The sequence below is a fragment of the Ranitomeya variabilis genome, chromosome 7 (genome assembly GCF_051348905.1).
Source record: "Ranitomeya variabilis isolate aRanVar5 chromosome 7, aRanVar5.hap1, whole genome shotgun sequence".
Lineage (NCBI taxonomy): Eukaryota > Metazoa > Chordata > Amphibia > Anura > Dendrobatidae > Ranitomeya > Ranitomeya variabilis.
In genome coordinates this window covers 131,740,605-131,756,062 of record NC_135238.1, presented here as the reverse complement: position 1 = coordinate 131,756,062, position 15,458 = coordinate 131,740,605, and the positions used below count along the sequence as shown (strand labels likewise).

Sequence of the window (15,458 nt, the reverse complement as noted above, 5' to 3'; positions counted from 1 at the left end):
CCCCAGACTTGCCTACTTTGACCTCGACCTTATGGATCTTCCCATCATTGCTTGGGAATACTTTAGTGATGAGGCCTAGTGGCCACTCATTTCGGTGTGACTGGCTGTCTTTCATGAGAACGACATCACCGGTTTTGATGTTTGGTTTGTCGGTCTGCCACTTCCTCCTTGGTTGTAAGGTGGAGAGGTACTGCTTCCTCCATCTGTCCCAGAAGGTATTGGAGAGACTTTGGACTTGTCTCCATTGTCGTCTGTAGAGGTCCTTGTTGCTAAATTCTCCAGGTGGAGCGCTGAGAACGCTGGCTTTCTGAGTAAGTAACATGGCAGGAGTGAGAATGGTCGGATCCTCAGAGTCACTAGAAAGTGAAGTCAATGGTCTGGCATTAATGATGGCCGAAACTTCTGCTAGAAATGTGGTCAAACTTTCATGTGTGAGTCTTGCACTACCTGCTTGCAAGAAAATGGAGTCGAGGATTCTGCGTGCTATTCCTATCATCCTCTCCCAGGCACCTCCCATGTGAGAAGAGTGTGGTAGATTGAAAGTCCAGGTACATCCCTGCTCACTCAGATATCTTTCCACACCGGTGGTGTCTAGGTTGGAAGGGATTTGAAGTTCTTTCACTGCTCCTACAAAGTTGGTACCTCTATCGGAGCGTATGTGCTTCACGGGACCTCTGATGGCGATGAAACGTCGGAGTGCATTTATAAATCCTGAAGTGTCCATGGACTCAATTACTTCAATGTGGACTGCTCTAATGGACATACAGGTGAACATAACAGCCCAGCGTTTGGCATTGGCCTGGACTCTTCTAGTGTTCCGTGCAACCACAGACCATGGCCCGAATACGTCCAGTCCGACGTTGGTAAAGGGAGGTTCGGTACTAAGTCTGTCTGGTGGGAGATTGGCCATCTTCGGCTTTTGAGTCCCGCCACGGAGTTTGCGACAAATCACGCAATTGTAAATGAGTTTACTCACGCATCGTTTTGCTCCGACTATCCATAGTCCAGCAGTTCGTAGACTTCCTTCAGTAAACAGTCGTCCCTGATGTTTCACCAAGACGTGGTGGTGTTGCACAAGCAGGGTCGTGACATGATGATGTCCAGGAATTATTATAGGGTGTTTCTCCCCAAATTCCACTTCAGCTTCTTGAAGACGACCTCCAATTCTTAACAGCCCATCCTGGTCAATGATTGGATCAAGCTTCTTCAAGACACTATCTCTGGAAACAGGTTGGCTTCTATTGAGGTTATCTATTTCCTTGGCGTAACATTCACGTTGTATGGTACGGATTATAAAGTTCTTGGCATTTTCCATGCTTGGAACGGTAAAAGCAAGCTTGCAGTGGTGCCAACCTTTGCAAGGTTTCTGGATGGCGGGTGACGTTGACTTGTAGGATCGAGCCACATGAATTAAACAAACAAGGGCACGAACAAGTGAGTCCCAAGTTGAGAACCTGTTGAAGCGGTGGGATTTGAGGTGATTGTCTTTAGTCACCGTACGTAGAACGGATACCTGAGGGCGGATTTCCTCATCTGCCTCTGGATCCACCAATTCAAAGATGTTTGACTCGTCCACATATGGTGTCGAACGGTATAAGAATGTAGGGCCGGTGAACCAGGTTGTGTCCTTAAGTTGTCTTGCTTCAACGGATCTGGTTGCGTGGTCCGCCGGATTGTTGTGCGTGGACACATAGTGCCACTGTTTAGGTTCTGTGGATCTCCTGATCCTTAGCACCCGATTGCTGACATAGACATAGAAGCGACGAGTTTCATTGCAAATGTACCCCAGCACTACCTTGCTGTCAGTGTAGAACTCGACTTCTTTGATTTCCAGGTCCATTTCTGTCGAGATAAGCTCAGCTAACTCCACTGCTAGCACAGCTGCACAGAGTTCCAGTCTGGGTACTGTGTGTTCACGGAGTGGGGCCAATTTTGTCCGGCTCATAACAAGCCTTACGTGGCATTGTTCATTGATGTCAGTTGTTTTCGAATACGCCACTGCTGCAATTGCCTTGGTAGAAGCATCGCAGAAGACACAAAGCCTTTGCACCTTGATTTCTGATGAAGGCACAGAAGCATATGGTCGTGCCACGTAGAGACTCGACAGGATTTCTAAAGAATTTTTCCATCTTTCCCACAATTCTCTTTTATCGCTGGGAAGCGGATCATCCCAATCGGATGTCTCTTGGGTGAAGTCTCTCAACATCATTTTACCTTGGATAGTTACAGGGGTTACGAATCCCAGGGGATCGTACAAACTGTTCACAACGGACAGGACGCCTCTACGCGTGAAGGGTTTCTCTTCTTCGCTGATCTGGAAGGTGAATGCATCCTTTTTCAAATCCCAGAGTAGACCGAGGCTCCGCTGCATGGGAAGGGAGTCCGTGCTTAAATCCAAGTCTTTTAAATCGGTTGAGTAATCTTGAGAAGGAAAGGCTGCCATTAGTTTCTGGCTGTTGGAAGCAATTTTGTGCAACCTCAAATTGGATGAAGCGAGCATTTCTTGTGCCCTTTTTAGGAGACTGACTGCCGACTCCTCTGTGGGTGTGGATTTCAGGCAGTCATCTACGTAGAAATCCTTTTCCACGAAAGATCTTACATCCGATCCATACTTCGCTTCACCTTCTCTGGCTGAATGTCTAAGGCCATAGATAGCGACAGCAGGGGAAGGGCTGTTCCCGAAGATGTGAACCTTCATACGATATTCCACGATGTCCTTGTAGGGGTCATTATTGCGGTACCAGAAGAACCTCAAGTAGTTTCTGTGTTCTTCTTTAACAAGGAAGCAGTGAAACATCTGTTGTATGTCGGCCATAAATGCTACTGCGTCTTTGCGGAAACGAAGAAGTACTCCCAGAAGTCTGTTGTTGAGGTCTGGACAAGACAGGAAGACGTCGTTTAAAGAAACACCTTCGTATCTGGCACTTGAGTCAAAAACCACTCTTATCTGACCTGGTTTCTTCGGATGATACACGCCGAAAATAGGTAAGTACCAACATTCCTCGGAATCTTGAAGTACAGGTGCAATTTCCGCGTGGCCACTCTGGAATATTCTCTCCATGAAGGTAAAGAAGTGTTGTTTTGTTTCTGGTGCCTTCTGCAGTTTGCGCGTAAGGGAAACAAATCGACTGTAGACAAGTTCTCTGTTGTTGGGTAAGCGTTGCCTCTGTGGTTTGAATGGTAAAGGTGCGACCCAACTCTTTGATTCATCTCTTACTATCTCTCGCTCCATGATGTCCAAGAACAGTCTGTCCTCTATGGACATTGCTACCTGGTTGTCTTCTCTTGTCCTGTGGAAAACTGTGCACCCTATATGATCTTGCTCACCGTCGCATGCATGGTCTTCACAGGAAGGATCAGCTAACGGACAAGGTGGAGGGGTGTGGTGTGGCAATTCTTTAATCAGGAAACTACTCTCGCATGGCTGGAAGAGAGACGGGCGTCCATTCTCGAGGGTATTGGTGAGCATGCTGTTGACTGATGTCGGCCTGTGTGCTCCACCCAAACAGACATCTCCCACAATGACCCATCCTAGGTCAAGTCTCTGAGCATATGGGGCGTTTTGTGGGCCATTGATCTGTCCTCTAGCCTTGTGGACCCGTAGTATGTCTCTTCCGAGAAGTAAGACGATAGGAGCTCCTTGGTCGAGCTCTGGTATCAGGTGAGCTATACATCTCAAGTGGGTGTGATGAGCTGCTACCTCTGGTGTAGGTATCTCAGACCTGTTGTCTGGAATCTGGTTGCACTCCAGTATTGATGGCAAGGATAAGCAGGTTTGACCGTCTATAGACTCTACTTTGAATCCAGTTGCTCTCCTCCCCGCCGTCTCGACAGTACCTGCACATGTTTTCAAGGAGTACGGAGAGCCGGGACCAGCAATGTTGAAGGTGTCGAAGAGAAAGGATTTAGCTAGAGACCTGTTGCTCTGATCATCCAAGATTGCATATACCTTGATCGCCTTATCCCGTTGGTTCACTGGGAATACTCTGACAAGACAGATCTTTGAGCAGGATCTTCCTGCTACGAGTTCCTTGCAAATTTCTGTGCACCGAGAAGTCACCACTGGGGTATCCACGTCGGGGTCCGTCTGTTTTTCGGCAGACTCTTCTACTCGTGACGATACCCCTGAGGGTGGTCCAGGATGTAAGGCCGTGTTGTGCTCCACACTACTACATTCTGTGCATTTCACACTGGTCTCACAGTTCTTGGCGAAGTGTGAGGTTGTCGTGCAGCATCTGAAGCATATCTTGTTTTCCTTTAGGAAACTCTTACGGTCTTCTAGAGACTTCTCCCTGAAGGCTCTACATTTTAGGAGAGGATGAGGTTTCTTGTGTAGGGGGCAGTATTTGCTGAGATCCTGCGGTTTGTCCTCTTCTGGAGAGGACTTACTTGCCCTGTAAAGAAAACCTGTGGAGGTAACATTAGTTTTGTGGACTGCCACTGGTGTTTTACTGGGTTTTACACCAGAGGCAGCAGTACATGACATAGTGAAATCGAAACTAGGGTCATTTCTAACTTTAGCCTGCTGGGCAACAAAGTCTACAAACACCCTGAAAGGAGGAAATGGTACCTTATGAGCCTGTTTGTAACGGGACCCGTGACTGACCCACTTTTCTTGTAAGTTGTAAGGGAGCTTTTGGACAATTGGGTTGACACCTCTGGCAGTGTCCAGGAATGCCAACCCTGGTAGATCACCTTCTGCCTGAGCAGCATATACCTCCATTAACAAGTCGCTCAGTTCCCTGAGCTTTTGGTAACCCTTATTTGCTATCTTGGGGAAATCATCAATTCTTTTATACAAAGCATTTTCTATAGCTTCTATTGACCCATAACATTCTTCAAGTCTCTCCCACACCATACGAAGTCCTGTGTGTGGGTACTTTATGTTAATGTTCCTGATTCTTTTGGCATGTTCAGCTGACTCGCTCCCAAGCCACTTAACCAATAGATCTAACTCTTCACTACTGGAAAGATGCAAGTCTCTGATGGCATTCTGAAAAGAGGCTCGCCATGCTCTGTAGCTTTCAGCTCGATCAGTGAACTTTACAAGTCCCTTGGTCACCAGCTCCCGGCGGGTAAAGAACCTTGCAAAGTTCATAGTGGCTGAGTCTGTGCCGACGTGAGCTGGTGTGCTGTTGTTATGCGGTGTTTGTGGTGCATCCTCATACCTGGTAGGAGCTTCTGGCATAGGAAAGTCTGTATAAACCCGTTCAGTGGCGAAGGGTGTCCCTTTCAGTCTGGGCGGAGGCCGTACCTTCTGTTCCGTAGGACGGTAGTGGTGATCAATGTCGTTTCGCAGTAAACTTTCCTGCTTCCAGTACGGTGTTTGGAGGAAGGATCTCTGGTAATCTGTATAGGCTGGTTGGTGTAACGGATCAGAGTTGTCTTCTACTTGGGGATGTTGACGGACATATTCAGAGACGCGTTGAGCAGGGTCCTGATGATCAAGGTCTGGTCCGCGTATGTCGCTGCCTCGCTCGGATTCAGGAAACTCCACGGCTTCTAAAAACTCAGCTTTGGCTATTGCGGCTGCTGCTTCCTTTTCAGCGGAAAGCCTTTCCAAGGTCGCTCGCAGGCGCGCTGTATCTGCGTCTCTATCGGCTTGCAGGCGGGCTCTTTCTGCGTCTATATCGGCTTGCAGGCGGGCTCTTTCTGCTTCTTGCTCTGCTTGCAGGCGGGCTCTTTCTGCTTCTTGCTCCACTTGTTTCAACTTTAACTGCATCTCTTGTGCGGCAAAGGAGGATCTTACTTTAGCCGCCTCAGCTTCTGCTCGGGCGAGGGTGACAGACCTTTTCGAGGAAGACTTGCTGGAGCGGCTTGTTTGGGACCTTGTCCTGAGTGAAGATGCTTGACTTGCAGACATTTTATGTCCGTTTGCAGGCTGTAGGACGTCTCAGAGCGGGTAGGGGTGACTTCGGCGTGGACTGAGACGTGTGGTACTTGGTGGGCTGCACTCTCGGTACTTGTGACTGTATGGCGGCTGCTGCGGTATTTGCAGGCAGTGCGGTGTGGTACAAGCGGCTGCGTAGGTGGTATTTGCTATCGCTGGCGTCTAGCCTCCCTTTACTGTAATCCCGGCGCCTAGCTTCCGTTTTACTGTTCTGTCTTCATACACGTTGATACGGTGTGTGATCCGACATACGGCATAAACCACTTCTGTCTCCCAAATAAGCGGACTGTTCTCTGTAGTCTAACTTGTTTATTGGTAAACATGAGCGCGGTAAAACTAGAAGAATACAAATGATATGTATAAGTATTGGGCTAACGATAACACAACTGCAACTAACAGGGAAACATACAGTATGGTGCAACCTCTACATAACTACATACAGCAGATTTCTGGTAACCACATTTCCTGTGTACTGGCTGCTATACAGTTAATCACACTCTGAACAACACTACAGTACAAGAACAGAAATAATGATCTTACCGGATAAACTTAACAAGGATGGGAAGTAAGTGAGGTAGTTCCAACACAGCTGAATAACACGAGTGAACAGGAAATACAAGAGAAAAGGCTGGGGAATTCCCCAATCCCATGATGCTTTGCTGAAACCCACAATGCAACACTCTATTATTCATGGAAAACATAGGTTATAAATTTATCCGCCACTGGGTGGTGCTATAACACAAGAAACCCAGAACTATAATAATAGTTAACCTTTTAATGCTTGAAATGAACTCCTGTCCTGTTAGAAGGACAGAACACTTTGCTCTCAATCCCATCATCTAGGCCATTAGCAAAGAGGTTTAAAAGAATCGGTCCTAGGTAGAGATGAGCAAATTTTTCAATGTTCAGTTTGGTTCAGATTCGCTGAGTGAACCTCTGATCGCCGAACAGTTCGACTAATGTACTCAAACATCATTATAATCAATAAGCAAAAACAAACGCATAGACAGCACCTTAAGGGATGACAAAAACAGCTAAAATTAGGTACAGACATCAGGATAAGTGGCATCAATTGACCCATAGTAGAAATTTGCAAATTGCACAGCAGAGGTCAGCCATGGTCCATGCATGAGGTATCAGGCTCTGGCCCAGCATTTACAGCTTGAAAATTACATTTTAATGAGGACTTGGTGGTTAAGAGAGTGGTGTAAGCCTTGTTAGCTGAGAGATCTCACACCTCATGCAACACTTCCAATTTTTTTTTTAGTACAGTCACACTCAGATGGCACAGTTTTATAGACTACTATTAATAGAAAAATGTAAGAATAGTAACACAGGCAATTGACTGATCAATTGACCCATAGTAGAACCTGTTATAATGGCACACAAGCAGTTAGGCATGGGCCATGCATGGGATATCAGGGTCTGGCCCAGCATTTGCAGCTTGGAATTGAAGTTTTAATGAGGACCTGGTGGTTAAGGGAGCAGTGTAAGCCTTTTTAGCTGGGAGATCTCACACCTCATGCAACACCTCCAATTTTTTTTTACATCTGTCAAGCCGCACTGAGATGGCACAAGCATCAGTTTTTCCTAGACTACTATTGGTAGAAAAATGTAAGGAAAGTAACACAGGTAGTTGACTGAAAGGAAGTGCAGGCCTGACTGTCAGGGAGACCTACTTACATGGGCAACCCACCAGATGGATACCTAACTTGGAGTCTCCATATTTCAAAAAAATATTTGTCGCACTAAAGTGGCTCCAAATTCCACAGAGTAGAAATATTATAATAAGCCTCTGGCACACCTTCCACCACAGGCAACCCACCAGATGGAGACCAAATTTGCAGTCTCCACATTTAAAAAAATAGTGGTCACACCGCTAAAGTGACGTAAATTTCAACAGTAGAAACAGTATAATAGGCCTCTGACCCACCTTCCACCACAGGCCACCCACCAGATGAAGATCCAACTTGGACTCTCCACATTTCAAAAAATAATTGTCACACACAACTAAAGTGGCATCAATTTCTGCAGAGTAGAAACAGTATAATATGCCTCTGACCCACATTCCACCACAGGCTGCCAACCTGATGAAGACCCAACTCGAAGTATCCACATTTAAAAAAACAATTGTCACACAGCACTAAAGTGGCATCAATTTCCACAGAGTAGAAACAGTAAAATAGGCCTCTGACTCACCTTCCACCACAGGCAACCCACCAGATGGAGACCCAACTTGGAGTCTCCACATTTCAAAAAATTGTTTGCAACATCAGCATCAGTAGCAACAGGAGGCACAGAAGACAGCAAAAAGATGGCAGAAACTGCAATAATGCAAGATCATTACATGACCCTAAAATTGACACAACACCATCACCTAGTCTACCCAATCTGCGACAGGGGTGCAAAAGTCATCAGAGGTCCATGACTTGTTCATTTTAATAAAAGTTAGGTGGTCTACACTTTGAGGGGACAGCTGGATGTGCTTATCCATCAGGACACCAACAGCATCGCTGAAGACATTCTTGGGGAACGCTGGCTGCCGGGCATGACAAAACCTCCAAGGCATGACAGGTGATCTCAGGTCACTCTTCCATTTTTAAAGACCAAAATGTAAAAGGGTCCAAACCCACCATGTTGGCATTGATATTGAGCTCCAGGTACTCCTGCCGCATCCTCTACAGTTGTTCACAACAGGACAGACTTGTACTTTGTTCTGCTGGTGCACGGGCTGATCTAAAAATGTGTTAAACGACTCACAGAAATTGCTTATGCAACTTACACTGCTGCTGCTAATGTTTTGGAGATGATGCCTTGACGTTCCCAGGTTTGGACGTCTACTGTTATGGTTCTGGTGGTAAGAACACATGAACTGACCTGATAGGTAAACCAAAAAATAGGACAAGCTCCGGGGATGTGGGAACTTTACTGACCGCAATCCTGATCCTATCAACACACACTATAGGCAGCCGTGGAGCGTTCCTAACTCGGCCTAGACACCTCTGCACAGCCTGAGAAACTAGGTACCCCTAGAGAGAAATAAAGCCTCACTTGCCTCAGAGAAATTTTCCCCAAAGTGAGAGCAGCCCCCACAAATAATGACGGTGAGTTAAGAGGAAAACACAAACATAGAAATGAAAATAGGTTTTAGCAAATGAGGCCCGCTAATAACTAAATAGTCAGAGGATAGCAAGGAATCTGTGCAGTCAGTATAAAACACTACAAAAATTATCCATGCAGAGAATACAAAAAGACCCCCACACCGACTTACGATGTGAGGGGCGCAACTCTGCACCCCAGAGCTACCAGCTAGCAATCAAATAGCATATAAGCAAGCTGGACTGAACTCATCATATACTGAGAAACATTTTCAAATAGCAATGAGCAAAAATAGACTAGCATGAACTTAGCTTCTCCACGAGGAGACAGGTCACAAGGGAAGTCCCAGAGAGATCTGAACCAGTACTGAATACAACGACAGCAGGCAACAAGTAAAGGTCCAGGTGGAGTTAAATAGGCAGCAAGCCTAGCAGGAAACGAGGCAGCTGGAGTCCAGCTACAGACCAGCCGTAACGCTCAAAGCCACCAGAGGGAGCCCAAGAACGGAACTCACAAAGTACCACTCATGACCACAGGAGGGAGCCCGAGAACGGAATTCACAACAGTCTACAACTGGAATGCCCACTGTGTGCCGCTCTGCTGTCTTGGGGAAAACCACTCTTAAAATTGTCAACAAGGGTATTTTAATAATCCAGCATGTGCACATCCCTTTTGAAGGGAAGGAAACATCTGTACTGTGGATCTAACAAAGAGGCAACCCAGTAGTCAGCACTATTTCTGACCCTAATAAGACATGCATTGCTTTGAAGCGCAGGCACAGCTTTCTTTGAGAAGTAATGGTGAATGGGCAACTGGTACTGATAGACTGCGATGGCCATCAACTTTCGGAAACCGTCTGAATCCAACAAGCAGAAAGGCAGCATTTCCGTGACCAACAGATTGGAGATGGTTGAGTTCAACATCTTAGCTTTGCCATCTGTGGGATGAAAAAAACAACTGCTGGAGTGAGACCTGGCTGCTGTGCTGAGAGAGGGCAAAGTACGGAGAACAGGACAAACTGCCAGACTGTGAGTGAGGAGCAGGCGGAGAAGTTATTGTGAATTGAGAAAGATGTGTTGTGCTAGGTGACACAAAAGCAGCAATCATGTCTACTAACAGCTGACCGGTGGAATGGTGATGAAGGAGGAAGAAGCAGCAGATGGAGTTGATGGGAGAGCCGGTGGTTGATGAGGCCATCTAGTCCGTATTTTAGCGCAGTAAGATTCCAACACTAAGGCATGTTGATTGCTCATGCGCCGGTTCATGCACGTAGTTGTCAAATTATTGCAATTTTTCTTCTACTGAATTTTTGTTTGGAAATTTGACAGATAACGTATCTTGGGTCATCCTTTGTGGTCTATAAAAATGTCCAAGCTAAGCAACCTTTGTGGCCCCTGTTAACTACACAATTGCAAGGGTCTGAATTCTGCTCGGACCCTACTCAGTCTGGCCCGTGATCCAACATGAAAAAACTTTGGGCATCAGTACAGATGCTCTCCTCTGGATTCTGTGGTTCTTCAGTTAGATGGGTGTTTGGAAATTTTTGATGCAGGGTGAAACAAGGGTGATTGGGTGCCACCTCTGAGAATTGTACTGTTTGTGATGTCAAGGTGGAGGAAGAGCAGGAGAGGCAACTTGATGCAGTGCATGCCATCCACTTCAGCACATTCTCTTTCTGAGCTTCATCTACAAGGTGCACCGCTGTGCGGCTGCCAAAGAAATGGAGTCGAGTAGTCCTGTGAGTAAAAGATGGTGTCAGTGGTCTTTGGATAGGAAACGACAGTGCTTGTTCAGTTGAGCTTTCATTCACATTAACATTAGTGATAATCGAATAGGGAAATATTCGGATTTGGCAAGATTGGCAAGAAAAATTTCTAATATTGGTGTATTCGTACCGAATAATTAATCCAATGCCAGTCAATAGGAAAGTAGAATATTTTTCTGCTGGACCCAATACACTTGAGGCATGAAAAAAAGGTGAAATAGATGGGAAAGAGCTAAAACTTAATGGGAACAGCATGTAGAAGATGCCTGCATGACTTTCTGACTCACATATGGTATCTGGAAATAATGTTGTCAGACAATTGCACACATTTTATGGATTTTTAAAAAGACCTACAAAACCAAACCAAATTTTTAATTGTTCAGGGAAAAATGCTAAGAAACATTATTTCCTTCATAATTACATGTATATAATGCAAAATAAAAATAATTTAAAAAAATTATACCTCCCCTTTAGTATATGTTTTGTCTTTTTACCACCTTCAATTCAACGTCATAGTAAGATGAGGTGGGTGAGGGATCAGTGTAGACCTCCTGCTGGGAGCCTTAATACCACATGCAACACCTCAACCTACTTTCATGCTCAAGTAGCACAAAAATCATATAAATGTCATAGACTACTACTGCAGTTAGAAAAATCTAGTGATAGTAAAACAGGTAGTTGACTCCAAAGAAGTGAAGGCCTAATGGTCTCAGAAGCCTACTGCGACAGGCAACACGTGTTAAGGAGACCCAACTAGGAGTCAACACATTTACAAAAATTATTGGCAGACACCGCCAAAGTGGCATCTGTAATGACACAGATAGTGTCACTGTGGAAAGTCCAGATGGTGCAAACAGTTAGCACGAGACGAGAGGCGGGAGTGAAAGGAGCAGTGCACACTATGCACACAGAACCTGAGGTTATGGCACACATGACCTGAGACTAGACAGTCACGTGACCGCAGAGGGGCAGAGCCACCACACATGAGGATGGGCAATAAGTCGAGAGCTCGAAGCACAGGGCACCGAACAATAACTTAGTCAGAGGGGAGCCGGGGGTCAAAAGCCAGATGAGAGCAAAGTACCAGGGACAAGACAGGAGAGTAAAGAAAAAGGAGTCAGAAAGGACAGATAAGTACAGAGCAGAAAACAGAGGCAGAAGTCAGGGGCAAAACTGGGTCATACACAACAAAGCTCACACACACAGAAGCACAACGATTACAGATGGGTAACCTGGGTCAGGAACCACTAACCGAGAACACGGAAGTATCACTGACACCAGACCCAGGAAGCACCAGCTTTAACCTCTTTACCCCCAAGGGTGGTTTGCACGTTAATGACCAGGCCAATTTTTACAATTCTGACCACTGTCCCTTTATGAGGTTATAACTCTGGAACGCTTCAACGGATCCTGGTTATTCTGACACTGTTTTCTCGTGACATATTGTACTTCATGAAAGTCATAACATTTCTTTGATATTACCTGCAGTTATTTGTGAAAAAAATGGAAATTTGGCGAACATTTTGAAAATTTCGCAATTTTCCAACTTTGAATTTTTATGCAATTAAATCACAGAGATATGTCACACAAAATACTTAATAAGTAACATTTCCCACATGTTTTCTTTACATCAGCACAATTTTTGAACCAATTTTTTTTTTTTCTTAGGGAGTTATAAGGGTTAAAAGTTGACCAGCAATTTCTCATTTTTACAACACCATTTTTTTTTTAGGGACCACATCTCATTTGAAGTCATTTTGAGGGGTCTATATGATAGAAAATAACCAAGTGTGACACCATTCTAAAAACTGCACCCCTCAAGGTGCTCAAAACCACATTCAAGAAGTTTATTAACCCTTCAGGTGTTTCACAGGAATTTTTGGAATGTTTAAATAAAAATGAACATTTAACTTTTTTTCACAAAAAATTTATTCAGCTCCAATTTGTTTTATTATATCAAGGGTAACAGGAGAAAATGGACCCCAAAAGTTGTTGTCCAATTTGTCCTGAGTACGCAGATACCCCATATGTGTGGGTAAACCACTGTTTGGGCACATGGGAGAGCTCGGAAAGGAAGGAGCGCTGTATGACTTTTCAATGCAAAATTCACAGGAATTGAGATGGGACGCCATGTTGCATTTGGAGAGCCACTGATGTGCCCAAACATTGAAACCCCCACAAGTGACACCATTTTGGAAAGTAGACCAACTAAGGAACTCATCTAGATGTGTTGTGAGAACTTTGAACCCCCAAGTGTTTCACTACAGTTTATAACGCAGAGCTGTGAAAATAAAAAAAATCATTTTTTTTCCACAAAAATTATCTTTTAGCCCCCAGTTTTGTATTTTCCCTAGGGTAACAGGAAAAATTGGACCCCAAAAGTTGTTGACCAATGTGTCCTGAGTACGCTGATACCCCATATGTTGGGGTAAACCCCTGTTTGGGCGCTCGGGAGAGCTCGGAAGGGAAGGAGCACTGTTTTACTTTTTCAACGCAGAATTGGCTGGAATTGAGATCAGACGCCATGTCGTGTTTGGAGAGCCCCTGATGTGCCTAAACAGTGGAATCCCCCCAATTATAACTGAAACCCTAATCCAAACACATCCCTAACCCTAATCCCAATGGTAACCCTAACCACACCCCTAACCCTGACACACCCCTAACCCTAATCCCAACTGTAAATGAAATCCAAACCCTAACCCTAACTTCAGCCCCAACCGTAACTCTAACTTTAGCCCCAACCCTTACTGTAGCCTTAACCCTATCCCCAACCCTAACCCTAACCCTAGCCCTAACCCTAGCCCTAACCCTAGCCCTAACCTTAACCCTAACCCTAGCCCTAACCCTAACCCTAGCCCTAACCCTAACCCTAACCCTAATGGGAAAATGGAAATAAATAAATTTGTTTAATTTTTAAATTTTTCCCTAGCTAAGGGGGTGATGAAGGGGGGGTTGATTTACTTTTATAGTGGGTTTTTTAGCGGATTTTTATGATTGGCAGCCGTCACACACTGAAAGACGCTTTTTATTGCAAAAAATATTTTTTGCGTTACTACTAGTGTTGAGCAATACCTTCCGATTGTTAGGGCTAGCGGAACGCACTGAGAGAATATAGTTTTTTATTGTTATTGATGCGTTCGCAGCCCGGGGTCCACCGTGCAGGAAAACCTGCTGCTAGCAAATGGCAGCACTATATGGCGGTATTGGCTAGCTCTGTTAACTCACAGAGCAGCCGTGAAAGCAAAGCTCTGTGCCCTGTTAGACTTCACAGGAGCACAGGCTATCTGCCCAACAGAGAGCAGTCAGTGGTCATGCATGCACACAAAACTCCTCGCCGGAGGTGCCAGCATTATAGGGGCTTATTTCAGCCAGGTCCCTGAATACACACAAACTCCTTGCCAGAGGTGCCAGCATTCTAGGGGCTTATTTCAGCCGGGCCCCTGAACACAATCTTACATGACCACACTGGCGATAAGCACATAACTTAGAAAGATACTAGCGCATGGCCGTGTGGCCATGTGAGCCTTTTATAGCTGCAGCCAGAACAGGACCTTCCTAGAAGGACCAATGAGAAGCTGCCACAAAGCCTGAGCACCTTCAGGACCTTCCTGGAGGACCAATGGGCTTTGCTGCAGTATCCAAGCCTGTGACCCTCGATCTGCAATGAGAGATCTTACCCTGGGCATGCTCAGAAGGAGAAAAGCAGGACTTAGTCCCAAAAGCGTCTGCTTGCCGCTGCCCAGCACTGACTTCAATGGGCGAGATGCTGGGACCGACGTCTCCGCTGAGCAGTCTCCACTGCGGCAGGAGAAGAATGGGAGACTGCAGCGGAGATGGCCCAAGATTCCCCCTGTGCAGAGGCGGGAACTCGACCCCTAACACTGATATCCAAAAGTATCAGGATTGGATCGGCCGATATTCAAAAAATATCGGATATTACCGATACCCGATAACAATACAAGTCAATGGGACCAAAATATAGGAATTAAAATAAACCCTTTCTTTCCTTGTAGGTTCATTCTACATGAAGGAAAACAACTAAGAATACTGTAGGATGTATTGGGGGAGGTGGAGGAGACATTGAAGGCATAGAGGTTTAGCCCAATCAAATGGAATAGCAGGAATTAAGTTTTTTTTTAAGACGTTCGGAGTTACAAAGATATTGACTATGATAACATTTTTTATATTTTGTCAGATATTGATGTTTCACAAATTCCATGATCTACACCTTCTTTTTTACTTTTCCGACACTTTCTTCTTCATCATCCTCAGCAGCAGCATCTTTTACATCAACTTCTTCTTCACCTTATTCATCTTCTTCTTCATCTTCTACCTATTATTCTTTTTTGTTACATTCTTCATATTCTTTTTATTCAACTATTATTCTTCTTCATATTCTAATTCTTCATCATATTCTTATTTGTGACAGGCATTCCTGTAGTTGTTATCTATAAAAGTTTGAAGATTACACCTTCCGACTCACCCCCATACACTGCTTAGTCTTCTTCTGCTTATAATTTAGATAATATCTTTTGCTCTGATGTTTAGTCTTATGCTTAATGTTCTTCTGCTCTTTGTTCTGCAGCTTCTTGTTCTTCTGCTTCTCGGTCTCCAGGGTCGTCGTCTTCGGGGTGGTCTTCAGGGTCATCGTCTCCAGGGTCGTCGACTCAGAGGTCGTCGTCTCTGGGGTCGTCATCTTAGGGG

At 45.1% G+C, this 15,458-nt stretch overlaps 1 protein-coding gene across 1 annotated transcript; it reads right to left on the bottom strand.

Annotated features, from left to right (window-relative positions):
* Window positions 1-1,214: 1,214 nt before the first annotated feature.
* Window positions 1,215-6,576, bottom strand: LOC143785089 (uncharacterized). Its single transcript, XM_077273760.1, has 3 exons — window positions 6,431-6,576; window positions 4,061-6,226; window positions 1,215-1,220 (listed from the first exon to the last, which is right to left on the bottom strand). The coding sequence occupies exons 2-3, from the start codon at window positions 5,861-5,863 to the stop codon at window positions 1,215-1,217; spliced, it is 1,809 nt and encodes a 602-aa protein (XP_077129875.1). The 5' UTR covers window positions 5,864-6,226; window positions 6,431-6,576.
* Between the last annotated feature and the right edge of the window lie 8,882 nt (window positions 6,577-15,458).

Bases quoted from the DNA above. Each gene is read 5' to 3' on its own strand.
- LOC143785089 (XM_077273760.1), bottom strand. From the start codon at position 5,863: ATGTCTGCAAGTCAAGCATCTTCACTCAGGACAAGGTCCCAAACAAGC.